Consider the following 13,491-nt stretch of genomic DNA (forward strand, 5'->3'; position numbering starts at 1 on the left):
GGCTTAAATTTTCCATAGTTCTGCTTCAGACATCTTTTTTGGCAGAAAAATTGATGAAAAGTGATTCACCTATTTCCCAGAATCAATACAGGCAAAAGAAAAAAAGGTTCTGTATATGTTTCTGGAAAAGGAATTTAGTTAGGAAGTTGCTTTTGTTTTCCTTAATTCTGCACTATATCACTGGGATGCTCTTAAATGACCCAGATTTTCCTCTGTGAATACCCTTTGAAAGGTTTTTCAGTATCTTCAGAATAGAAGTCCTATTTTCTAAACCATTCACTGTTTTAAGGAGGTTCTTTCTCAAAGTTGCTGAAGCTGGATGGGAGTTCTCTCTGATTCTGACTACAAGATTTCATAATCTCATAATTGATAAGAGTTACAATTAAAGTCTGTCTGTGTTGGAAAGCTTTTTTTAAAGCTTTTTAGAGTTGCTAATTATCAGCAGGGTGGCATCAGTCTAACTCTCCTCTTCATAAGAGTTACAAATACGATTCCTTTCACATAACATTTTCACCATTTGCAATGTGTAGGTACCTGTATCTGAGTCAGTCACTATAGCTTCCTTTTTAGAGTCCAGTGAATCTCAGTTATGTGTCACTTTTAGCATGCAATTTAGAACTTTAGAGATTACATTAGGAATTGAAGGATGCAGCAGCCTCTGAATCAGAAACTTGAGGGTATAAGTCAGTGCAATAAGCTCAAAATGTTAGAGATTGGAAAGTGTGCTGTGGTTCTGATGTTTGCTGTGTACTTCTCCTTATTTCTTTCTAATACAGGAGCTGTGGTATCTATTCAGGAGGCTGAGCTAGGCATGTGAAGCTAATTTTTCTAGGAACCCACTGTGGTCTGTGTGCTGGTCACAGTCACTTATCCATGCTCCAGCTCTGCATCTTTATTTCTCCAGAAGGGGTGGGGGGACACTTGGATGGGGCTTTGAGGAACCTGGTCTAGTGGAAGGTGTCCATACCCATGGCAAAGGGCTGGAACTACATGATCTTGAAGATCCCTTCCAACATTAATAATTCTGTTAAAACACCTAATTTATCAGTCATCCCTGATTTCCTCTTTTTCTGTTCTAACTTGAGATACTAACCAAATGTTTTGTAGCTGTTTTAATTACAATTTTAGTTGCTCTTAATATTAATAAAAGCTGTAATAAATTGAGTTTTCTCTTTAACAGGGTCATCTGTCAGAAGCTTGGTCACGTGTGACAAAGAATGCTATTGCTGAAACCATCATAGCTCTGACCAAAATGGAAGAAGAGTACAGATCACCCGTGAGGTGCATTGCAACAACCAGAGTAAGAACTTCACCAAACTCAGCATTAGTTCATTGTAGATGTGCAGTAGGAGCCCATTCAAGAACCTTCTTGTATGTCAGAAATACACAAGCCAAAACTGAATTAGAATTAAATGTGCATCTTGGGAATCTCAGAAATAATGAAGAATAAGTGTGATGCCTGTATACATTTGAGGGTTTATTCTTTAAATAATTCTGCTTGAAGTTTGTCATACTTTCCTGACACTAAGTCTGAGATTGTCTGTGTGGAAAATTGCACAATATGTATCAGCTGTCTTCTTTCAGCTCTCCAAGCAATTATTATAAGGTAATCAGCTGCCACATCTCAAGGTTATTATGAAAACACTCTAACACATGTTCTCTAGGACAATTCAGCTAAGCTTCAGTTGTATTTGTCTCAAAAAATATTTACTGAGCCCTTTATTACTGACATGGTGTAACCTGGTGGTTTTCTTTTCTTGGTCTTTACTTTGTCTATTATAGAAACTAAGGTCTACTTTAACCCTAACAGATTGCTTGAAATACCAAGAAAAGCATGTTGGTAAATTATGACAGGAATGCTGTCATAGGGAGCACAGATTTTAGCTTCTCAAGCTTAATAATTACATGTAGAAGTAAAAAAAGAAAAAGTTTACAGTGGTTTCAAGCATTTGACACTTATGTTATTTTCCATCTTAAAAGGCTGTACCAGTCATTCTTTTCATCATTTTTATTACTCACATAGTCTCTGCTTTCTGGAGGTCACAGTCTTAGACAACCACTGGCTTCTGCTGTTATCATATTAGTTAAATCGGGTCTTACAGGAGCCCTGAATGTCAGCCCAGCCACTCCTGTGTTCTGTCATGGAGATGTAGGGTTTTGGGGGAAGAGTCCGGTAAAGTTTCTCAACAAAACCAATTTTATTCAAATCAAACATTTGATTCAAGATTGCTCCAAAAAGCAGCTGACAAGTGCCTTTCAGTTTTTGTTTGCACGGACAAATTATCCTCATGTAGCTCATCTGTTCAGGATTTCCCTGTAGTCAGTGGAGAAGAGAGAAAAACTTCCTTTGACTAATTAGCTGAGAACCCTTTTCTAGGTAATGCCAATTGCCCTGTGCAGTGAGGAGGGAACAGAGAAACTAGTCTCACTGAGCTCAAGTTTCTGGGTGATTGTTTTTGGGGTTGATTTTATTAGTCTGTGTCCTTGAATGTCTTCTTCCCCAAAGCCTGCAACGTTTGGGTCAATGTGCAAATCTGTATTTGTCATAGTTCTTCATAATGTGCTTTGGTTGATCTTTATCCGCTTTTTCTTTCTTGTGTGCTAACTACTGTATTTATAATCATAAAGTGACATACCTGAAAGAAACGAGGTAGTTCCCAAAAGATAAATTTTATTGTGTTCTTAACTTATTTCGGAAAATAAACTTGCATTGTGTGAGCAGGCTTCAGCTAACAACAACAGAGTTTGCAGGTAACAGTGACATTCTTGTCTGATAAAATTTATCTCTTCAGTATTTGGTTTGATTTTAATATGTCTAAGACATCTAATTCTACCTTGCCTTTCAATAGCTGTGGCTGGCCTTAGCATCCCTCTGTGTACTTGATCAGGATCACGTTGATAGACTATCCTCAGGAAGATGGATGGGAAAAGACGGGCAACAGAAACAGATGGTGAGACTGAAAGTCGTACGGTTTTTTGTTTATTTTGATATATTCACTCATCAAAGAATTTAGAATAGTGATAGAGAATGGTCAAATTGGCTTTTCTTCCATCCCAGGGGGGATTGTATATAGGTTTGAAGTATTTGTATTCTAGATAAGCATTGCTCAGAAAACAGAAACTCCAACTTAAAACAGTAATATTGCAATTGCCATTAGTGAGGATGAAACAAGGCCTTCCTAACACCTGTGGCATGAGTTTTTTAGAAAATTGACTCAGTTTGTACAGCACCCTCTATCAGAGCTTTTTCTTTCTGTCTTAATCCCTGTCATGAAATAAAATCAATTATTTTGTGTTACTCAATAACTACTACTCTGTAATTTATCTTCCTCTTCCCCATCTCACTAGAGAGTGATTACCCCAGGGAGAAACTCCTTCTAACTGAATTTAGTAAAACTACCTTTGACTCAGGCTTTATAAATTTAATATCGAATATGATTCTGTCCATACTTTTCAGTTGACAAAATGCTTGTACTTTTAAGTATGACAAAAAGCTTGTGATTTTTTAATACCGTTTTACAAAGAGCACAGTAATGAAGCTGGTCTCTGTAAATCTTGCTTAGGTGGATCCCTGTGGGAAGCAAAGGAAGGATGTGCAATAGCAACCAAGCATAGTTAGAACAAAGAAGCATCCAAAGCAGTTTAGTTAGGTAGAAACAGAATACAGCAAGCATAGAGCTGTAGCAGCAGCAAAGAATAAAACTCTGCTGAGACAGAAGCAAAGAGGTTTCTGAAGTGATTAAGGAAGTTAAAGGTCTTGGAGGTGTCAGAGGATCAACCAAGACATTGTTAAGCAGATATTAAAGCTGCTGAACCAAGCCTGAAATTCCCCAATCCTGTTCCACATTAGGATACTCAGATGTTGAGGTGAACTGTGTGCCTCCCTACCAGAACTGCTTTAAGAGAATTCTGTTCTAAGTTGCATGAGCGTATCATAGAAACCATGTATTATGGTATTACAATGGAAACTTGTTCTCGGAGATGTGCATAATCAAAATCAGTTGTTGAAGTCTTTGTGGGGTTATTTTGAATTGCAAAACAGAACCTTGCTGAATCAAAAAAAAAAAATACTATCAGTAGAGCAACTTAATTTTATGATGGATTTTTGTTACTTCAACCATAGTGTCTCTGAGGTATGGATGACCTACAGCTTTGTTTAGATGTTTGAAAAGAGTAAACATACCATATCAAAGTAATGAAGGGTAAATATCATGCCTGTTGACTGACCTGAGGACTCATATCTCTGAACTTTTCTGTTAACATGCCCATAACCCCTTGTTATCACATAAACCTCTTCTTGAGGTGAAAGTGATGTCTCAACTGTATTGTTGAAAAACACATTTTTGATGCATTACACAAAATACATGATGAAGAGTATCAGAAAAACTGATGTCAGAAATTGAGGGGGTTTGTGTCAAGGAATAATTGTTTAAATACTGATTATTTTCAACATAGCATTAATAGTCCAAACAAGCTCTTTATCCACTTTTGTAAATTGGAAGAGAATGTGGGGTATGTGACTGAGGGGAGAATAAAAACTATGCTGAAAGGAAGTGAAGGACTTAATAAAGAGGAATTACTTTTTTTTTTTTCCAGCCAATGTGTGATAACCATGATGATGGTGAAACTGCTGCAATCATTTTATGTAATGTCTGTGGGAATTTGTGCACAGACTGTGACCGATTCCTTCATCTCCATCGGCGAACAAAAACTCACCAGAGACAGGTGGAGTATACATGGTCTCCTGTTGTGTTCACTGCATCATTGTGTGCATATTTATGTAAATAAAATATAACCAAAAGGTAGTAGCAAATACTGAATCTGAAAAGGGTGTTTTATTTTATTTTTGAGATGGGATAAATGTGTTTCCAGTTAATTCTCTTCAGTTGTTTTTCGTTACATTCTTGTGTCCTTTATCTTTTACAAAGATTAGAAAATCTTGCAACAGTTCCTAATTCTAGTTCTTAGGCTACATCAGCTTATCCCCTCTTGTTTTTTTCTCTTGGTTAGGAACACTTTTTTAGGAGAATTTAGAAGCCTCGTAGACTTCCTTAAGTATATGTTGGTTCTTTATTCCTGTTAAATTTTATCACCTTTAGTACTTCTATCATGGGAGTCAGTGCTTGTCAACCCCTTCATTTCTAATGTATGTGTATTCCTTTTTAATATCCAGGAAGATGATTTGACTGCAAATATTCTTACTGGTTCCCCAGTATTCCTCTAGCTTTCACTGTTTTAAAACACAAATATGTTTTAAAACATAAATATGTTACCCTATCCATAAGCTTGAAAATTTCCTGACTTCTTTTGGGTTTGTATTTAGGATTGAAACTTTGACTAGGTAGGAGTTTTTATAACTTGCTGTGTACTCTGTTAATTATTATTCTTCTGTGATATTCTTTTATCCTTTTCATCTCTAAATTTGAAACTACATTTTCTTTGGATTTTTTCTTTTTGTCATTGAAATTAACATTGAAGATTCCTTTACTTCTAGAATTATTGAAGATTTCCTCTTTCCTGCTTCTATTCTTCATTTATGGTTTGTTGAGATCCTTTATTTTCCCCTTTCTGACTACTTATATTTGTACAAGGATTAAAATAATAAATGTCATTAATAAAGTTTCTTCAGTGGAAATCCTCTTCTCAGTCCTCTTCTCCCTCTCCTACAATACATCTATATTGACTTTTTAGTTATGTTTAGGAATGGGCTTTTAAAGAAGTTGATCATGTCTCCTTAAAGTACAGTGTTTTCTGTAATTAAGCAGCCTTGGAGTGCATGAACTGAATTAGTTTTGTTTGCTTTTAGGTGAAACTAAAAGCAAATCAAAAGATAGATGCAGACACACTGCTAATGGTCCTTCAGTGCAAGGGATCAGCTGGTCTAGAACACGTGTGATGTAAACATCAGACCTTTGTTAGTGAGTTTCACTGTCCAGTGAAACACTCCTCTCTGATGCCACAGCATGTGCTGTGTAGTGTCAGCCTGGCACTACCACATGGGTCTATTATCTTCTATTTCTTAGCCAGAGTCTTTGCAATCCCCTTGGAAATTTTTCTGTTTCATCACCCTAAGAAGATCATTTTGTTTGCTCTTCTGTCATGGCACAGCACAGTCTAGTCTCATTCATTTTTCTGATTTCTCCTATATAGCCTGTTCAGATTACAGTTGATAAAAAGTAAGTTCTTATCTCATAGAAAACCTCACATTTTTCCTTTTATCTGTCCAAAATACCTACTTACCAGATTTCCCTATTTACTTCTAAAAGCATGTTTTAACTTTTGTTCTTTATTCACCACTTTTACCTTTACATCTCACATGTTAAGCCTCTCAAATTTAATTTCAATTCTGTCATGTTCCCTCTGGTCTTGTTTTCTGTTTGCTTCCTGTTCTTTGTCCAACTTCAGTCATACATACCTCTTTAATGTATTTTCTGTCCTCTCCAGAAAGGACAGCCTGTAAGTTAATCAGATGTGCTTATGTGAATACGTTGTGAAGCTGTTAAGTTTTTTTTTTTCTGATTCTAGTAAAAATTAGAGTGAGTTGTATACATCCATACCTGGGGAAATTCTGACTTTCCTTGCATTACAGGTGAAACAAATGCAAACAAAACTGCCTTCAAAGCTTGGGAAAGGAGCAAAAGAAGAGACTGCATGAAATTCCCGAAGGATCTCTTGCAGTTTTTTTTTTTTACTTTACAAAAACTGTATATTTTCCTCATTGTAACCAAAAGTATCCACTGTGTATTTGTATGAAAGTAAAAAATATTAATATTGCACATTTCTATAATTGCTACTCTATAGTACTTGTTATTAAGACCCTAATTCTCAATGTTGCTTTGATAAACTACTAGCATGGTTATATGAAGATATTTCTGGTGTTATCTTGTGCTTTTAATATTCTGTGGCTTACTGGATGTGTTGGGTAGAAGTCCAAGCTCTGTATTTATTAAATCAGAAAAAAAATTTGCAGCTCTATTCTTAGCATTGATGTACTATTGTTTCTCTACCATGTTAGATCAAGAGTTAATTTTTTTCATTTTTACTTCTAAAAACATGAAACCTTTATCCTGCATATCTGCAATATGTACAAGTTATAGAACGGATCTTGCAGAATCTGTAAAATGCCTGGTGTAAATCCAGAGAGAGAGAACTACAAAAATAACAGAGACAGGTCCATGCTCTAACTAAACATGCTAAGTATCGGTTTGGTTACCTTGACAGGTCTTCAAAGAAGAAGAAGAAGCTATCAAAGTTGATCTCCATGAGGGCTGTGGTAGGACCAAACTTTTCTGGCTGATGGCATTAGCAGATTCTAAAACTATGAAGGCTATGGTGGAGTTTAGAGAGCAGACAGGTAAAACACAACTGTTACTACTTGCTCTTTATCGTGATTATTGTGATTTTCACCTGCTTTAGGGCAATGCTTTTAAATTTTTTTTAATAAAAGTAGAATAGTTTAGCTGCATAAGAATTGTTGGATTTCTGGTCGTTTTCTGTGAATGCTGCTTTGATGCCTGATAGAGTATCAGTCCCTTGTGTTTCATTAGAACATTTTTGGCTTTGTTCTCTCTTGTGACCATAGGCAAACCAACCACCAGCAGTTCTGAAGCATGTCGGTTCTGTGGATGTAGGAGTGGAACAGAATTATCAGCAGTGGGAAGTGTTTGTTCTGATACAGACTGCCAGGTGTGTACTAGCAAGTATCAATCATCATTAATTACATAAATAGAAGAAATCATAGGATGAAATTGGCTTCTGATTTTGAACAAACCTTGTTTAGCCCTGTAGTCAATTTTAAATCAGATCTCTCATATTAAAAGGTTCTAGAGTTGAATATCATCATTCAAATACTTCTGAGTTTGTAAATGTTTATTTTAATTACAGACTATGAACGCTAATAGTCAACTTACATGCTGGGTAGTTTCATTATTATCTTCAAAAGTATGTCAAGTTTTCACAACAAACTTTGCAATTTTAAAGTAAAATACACACTGTCAGTATAAAGTCAAATGTACTGGAAAGCTCAAGAAGAGTTTGCTCAACAACCTGTGTATTGTGTGAGCATAGAACAATTAAGACTAGAACAGGTTTATCATCTCTATCCGTGTATCCTGGGTGTTTCTGTGCCCTACAGTGGATGCAAGTGGCAGAGGGCCAAATCATAGCTAGTTTCTTACTTCACCTTACTTATTTCTAAGTGAAGCAAACTTTTTTTCTCTCTCAGCCTATGAAGACATAATGTTACATAAATTCAGTTCAAATTGTTGCTAGCTTGTGGGCAGCTTTTATAAGCTTTCTGTTTAGTAGGGATGGGAATTAGAGATGGTTAAAAATCCATTTCCATGTAAAATCACTTTATACTGAATAATGATTAGCTTATAATGTATTCTTAAGGGTGAATTACTTGAAACTTCTCCAAAATCTGCAGATATCTTGAAGGCTGTTAATACAGGGTCAGCAATGTTTATGCAGGAAGCACTCAATATATGAAAAGGACACAGAGGATCAAAGTTAGGATCAAATAGTTGTCTTTCTATTGAAAGTTTTAAATTATGGTTTCATTAAGCCGTTTGCATTAAGGAGCAGTGCAGGTAAACAAAGGAAACATTGTTATTTCAAGTACACAACATTCAGCTTTTCTCAAGTACCTGAGGCAGCAGCAGACAATATAAACCATGATTCTTCCATCTCAGTTTATTTGCACGGACCAGCAGTCCTTCAAAAAGCAACACTGTCAGAACACTCAGTGCAGGGGAAGAGATGATTAACTGTCTACTTCAAACTTGTTTAGGAGTATGCTAAGATTGCCTGCAGCAAGACACACCCCTGCGGTCACCCCTGCGGAGGTGTGAAGAATGAAGAGCACTGTTTGCCGTGCCTGCATGGCTGTGATAAAAACGCTACAACCCTTAAACAAGATGCTGATGACATGTGCATGATCTGCTTTACTGAAGCACTTTCAGCAGCACCAGCTATCCAGGTTTTTGTTTGTTTCCCCTTTTAAGAGATTACTATTATGATTGTAATGTTTAATATGAAGGAAGTGAAAATATAAAGTCTTTCAAATTATGCTCTTCAAAATTTGAAAACAGACACCATAATAATAGTTAAGCTACTTGGAAAGCTTTCTTTTTGTCTGGCATTCTATTTCAAGAAAGCAGATTGGATCAATTTCGTTTGCTATCTCTATTAAAATATATGGCATTCTATAAAGGAGTAAAATAACTGAGGTAATTAATTGATACAATTCACGTGTATTTCATATATCCATAGGTAATCTTGGAGTGGTTATGATTTTGATGCCCACTTTATGTTCTTTCATGTCGTTAAGAAGAAAATAGCGGTCTTCTAGTATTTTAAATAAATTATTACTGGAATTGATATATCTTGCCACTTAAAAGCAAATAACTGCTTCTACTTTAGTGGTTAATATAACTATAATATTCACTTACACTTACTCTTTTCTAAAGCTGGACTGCAGCCATGTTTTCCATTTGCAATGCTGTCAACGAGTACTAGAAAACAGATGGCTTGGCCCAAGGATAACTTTTGGGTTTATGTCCTGCCCAATTTGCAAGGTAAATGAGCTGTGTGCCTGCCAAAGTTAAGCAACTTACCTGATACTTTTCTTGGTTTTGTTTTGTTGGTAGGATTTTTCTGGTTTTGTTTTTTGTTAGTTTCTTGGGGGTTTTTTGTTTGGTTGGTTTTTGGCTTTTTTTTTTTTTTTTTGTTAATACTGTATTGCTTGTTACAGTATATATGAATTATATATTACTTGTTTTCTTAATTCCACATGTTGCTATAGAAAGACTACATTGATGCATCTTTTTACTTTCTCCTACTGTTCCCTGAGGTGTCTTCTTAAAAAGAAAGCATAGTCCAGTCATTGTCTTAATATTGTTTCATTCTTACCAACATCAGCTTGCAAATTCCCAGGATTTGGTGATAGTGCGGAGGGGAAGAAGTAATCTTAAAGCACGCAATTTGAATCAGGAATTCTCCATTTTACTAACCACTTTTAAAGCTGCTTTGCTTTTCAGTGTGAGGGCAGAGCCAAAGAATACATGTACTTAATTCAGCTGAGTTACTAACAATTCCTCTTGTACTCAATAAATTTAAATTGCTGTAAGCAAAAGCGCATAAAAGCTGCTGGAAAGAAGAGCACCTTGCCCCACCTGAGGAGGTTGAAATTTGGGAATGGTCAGCTATTCTGCATGCTATGGTTCTTCTGTCATATTCTGCTGTGGTAACTAATGGCAGTAGCTTGTGGTCACCAATTGATAAAGAACTGCCATAGAGGACTGTCATTCATTATGCTTACTTGCTGAGCAGTAAGCCAAAAAGGACCAAAATTACAGAAAATACACAATGAGAATATTCCTGTGCTGTGGTGAATATTTCATATATTCTTCACCACCTCCCTGGCTGTTAGTCTGTTGGAAGGGTTAATGTTCCCTTATCCCAACAGGCTCAAGAAAAAACATTCATGGATATTATTTTTTTCAGCAAATAGAGTACATTCTATATCAGCTGTTTTTTGAAATGTCCACTCCCCGGGCCCGCATGTTTTTATGACATCTGTCATGCTATTTGTGCCTGACTAAAATACAGATTATCACAGCTGTTGGGATAAAGATGCAAGGTACTTAATCAGCATTTTTATTTCAGAACAAAATCAATCACACAGTATTAAAGGATTTGCTTGATCCAATCAAAGAACTCTATGAAGATGTAAGGAGAAAAGCACTAATGAGATTGGAGTATGAAGGGCTGCACAAGAGTGAGGCCATCACAACGCCAGGTGTTAGATTTTATAATGACCCAGCTGGCTATGCTATGAACAGATATGCTTATTATGTTTGCTACAAGTGCAAAAAGGTATGGTGTTATTTAATAAATGTATGTTACCATTTCAGAAATAATTTCTTAAAACAGAACATATGTTTAATACATTGTGTATGGAGCAGAAAGGCAGGAAAAGATGTTGTTTATAAAATCATAATTTAAAACATTGAGTGTTGGGCTAATGAGATGTACATAGTATCTTAGCTAGTAAAGCTCAAATGTGTATACACAGCAGTTCAGAAACCAAAAGCACCTTGAGTCAATGGCCACTTACAACAAGGTGCAGTACCTTCTTCCTCCAGTATCTCAAGCTACTTAACTCTGACATAGGGTTCATAGAGCATCCAAATGCTGTTCCAAGAGCCTTACAGTCACTGGCATAGACCAGGGTATGTTGCAGTTTTTGGTCTTGTTCATCCTGAGACTGAGGGACGTTTTCTGAGTGCCTCAAAACCACGTACCTACAGAGTTGAGAGAGCTCAGAATAGTGGAGGCCACTGAAATGGCAGTCATTTGTTATACTCCCTTACAAACAGAATTAGTTAAACTGAAAATAATATTTAAAAGAATAATTGTCTCTGGTTTAACATCCAATCATTTCTATATGCAATTAAGGCATATTTTGGTGGTGAAGCTCGTTGTGATGCTGAGGCTGGACAAGGAGATGACTATGATCCGAGAGAACTTATTTGTGGTGCCTGCTCTGATGTTTCAAGGGCTCAGGTGAGTAATAATGTCTGTTCATGTTTTTATTTCATTCTGAAACTCTGAGTACCTGAGCTGTACAATAATTCACAGTCATTTGTAATTACATGTATTGTACAATATTGTATACTATTCATATATTCTACAGAATGTAGAAGTGAGTTGTTGGGATTGTTAGAACATGGCTACTTCACTGACTGGTGTTTGCTTTCCTTTGTTCAGATGTGTCCCAAACATGGTACGGATTTCTTGGAGTACAAATGCCGCTACTGCTGTTCAGTTGCTGTTTTTTTCTGTTTCGGGACAACACATTTTTGCAATGCTTGCCATGATGATTTCCAAAGAATGACAAGCATCCCTAAAGAAGAGCTCCCACACTGTCCTGCAGGTAAGACCTTGACAAATCAAATTTATCACGTTGAATTCTGAAATAAAGCTACAAGTTCTAATTGATATGAGCTTTTCTTGGTGATATTTTTTGTTTTCTGGCAATGTCATTGGACCAATCATTTAAACGTTAGCAACTTTTATAGAGAAAGACGTCAATTTCCCTATATCAGGTCAGACTCTAGATATAGAATGATGTGTAAAATTATATATTGATAAAATTAACACATTTTTAAGTGATGTTTGTGTACTTAGGTAGCCATTATCTGCAAACTGTTACCCCAATGCCTTAATTACTAAGTTAATGTACTGTATATTGATTTTATATTAGTAAACAATTGGGGGTTAAAAGTGCAATCTTTTTGTTAAGATATTTACATAAAATAAGTAAATAAATTACAATTCCTGCGATAACCTTCGAATTATTGTTTACTGCAGAATGTAACTCTTGTTCATTATTCAGTTTTTCTCTTAGCTTGTGCAAATTTCTTCCACAGTATTAATGAGATAAAACATCCTTATGTGACTGTCTGTAAAGGTCTTGCCTTGTTTAATTTGAATTTGATTGGTTTCAATTATGTGGTAGTTTGATCTTTTTTCTTTCCCTTCAAATACCAATTCAACATTTGAACAAGATGTATTACCTTCACTTAGTTTGGGTTTTTTTTGAGGAAACGTAATATATGTTTGTTTACATTATCTGCAAGCATTAATCTATTCTTCTTTTTTTTCCTTATCCTTATATTCACTGTAGGTCCCAAAGGTAAACAACTTGAAGGAACAGAATGTCCACTTCATGTTGTCCATCCTCCCACTGGTGAAGAATTTGCTCTGGGTTGTGGGGTTTGCAGAAATGCACACACTTTTTAGAATAGCATTTTTTTTAACCAGAGCAAAACAGGTGCCCTCATCCCTCAAGTGTCCTGAAAACAAAATCCAGCTGGGGTGAGGATGGGACCATTCCATAACCCAGGTAAAAGGAACAATTTACAGTGCAAGAAGGATGCCAAATACCATGTACATAATTCTTGCTGTGAGATATTGACATTTTTTGAACCAAGACATCAAAATTTGTTAGGTGTTTGCATGTGGCCATTACAGTCATCGGCTAGGAAAACATTGGACATGTACAAATAAACAATTGTTATTAAAGGATCTGTGTGTCTGTGGACTATGAATGATGCTGGCTTTCAGGAGAAAGAAAAAAATATTGATTATTGTATACTGACTTTTTGTAATCTTGTACAATTGTAACGCATCACAAGTGGGGATGAGAAAGAGGAATATTCTGGTTTATTTCCTAGACTGTTATAAAAAAAATGTGTTAGGAAGGCATAAATGTAACAAGTATCACCCTGTATATAAAGGTATCAATGTTTGTCCTGTATAAGAAATATTAAATTACAACAGCAGTTTCATTTAAACTTCTGGGTTATGTTTGAGCCTGAAATTTTAATGAAGTGCAATACTGAGTGTGCCTCATATCTTGCAGCTGTAAACATAATGGAATGTACATGTCAATAAAGCCACTGTACATTTTTATACAGTGAAAGT

General features: G+C 35.9%; 1 protein-coding gene across 27 annotated transcripts in view; it reads left to right on the plus strand.

Annotated features, from left to right (window-relative positions):
• Positions 1–13,491, plus strand: part of MYCBP2 (MYC binding protein 2) — a 173,871-nt gene extending 160,380 nt beyond the window's left edge. For all 27 annotated transcript variants that reach the window (XM_085593528.1, XM_085593539.1, XM_021548051.4 and 24 more), the window contains 11 exons: positions 1,181–1,300; positions 2,850–2,951; positions 4,597–4,725; positions 7,222–7,354; positions 7,583–7,686; positions 8,792–8,980; positions 9,471–9,578; positions 10,669–10,878; positions 11,461–11,568; positions 11,773–11,938; positions 12,692–13,491. In XM_085593528.1, coding sequence (XP_085449654.1) covers positions 1,181–1,300; positions 2,850–2,951; positions 4,597–4,725; positions 7,222–7,354; positions 7,583–7,686; positions 8,792–8,980; positions 9,471–9,578; positions 10,669–10,878; positions 11,461–11,568; positions 11,773–11,938; positions 12,692–12,807 — 1,485 coding nt within the window. In that variant the 3' untranslated portion in view covers positions 12,808–13,491. The remainder of the gene's footprint in view (positions 1–1,180; positions 1,301–2,849; positions 2,952–4,596; positions 4,726–7,221; positions 7,355–7,582; positions 7,687–8,791; positions 8,981–9,470; positions 9,579–10,668; positions 10,879–11,460; positions 11,569–11,772; positions 11,939–12,691) is intronic.

The sequence above is a fragment of the Lonchura striata genome, chromosome 1 (assembly GCF_050655825.1).
Source record: "Lonchura striata isolate lonStrDom1 chromosome 1, ASM5065582v1, whole genome shotgun sequence".
In the NCBI taxonomy this organism is placed as follows: Eukaryota; Metazoa; Chordata; class Aves; order Passeriformes; family Estrildidae; genus Lonchura; species Lonchura striata.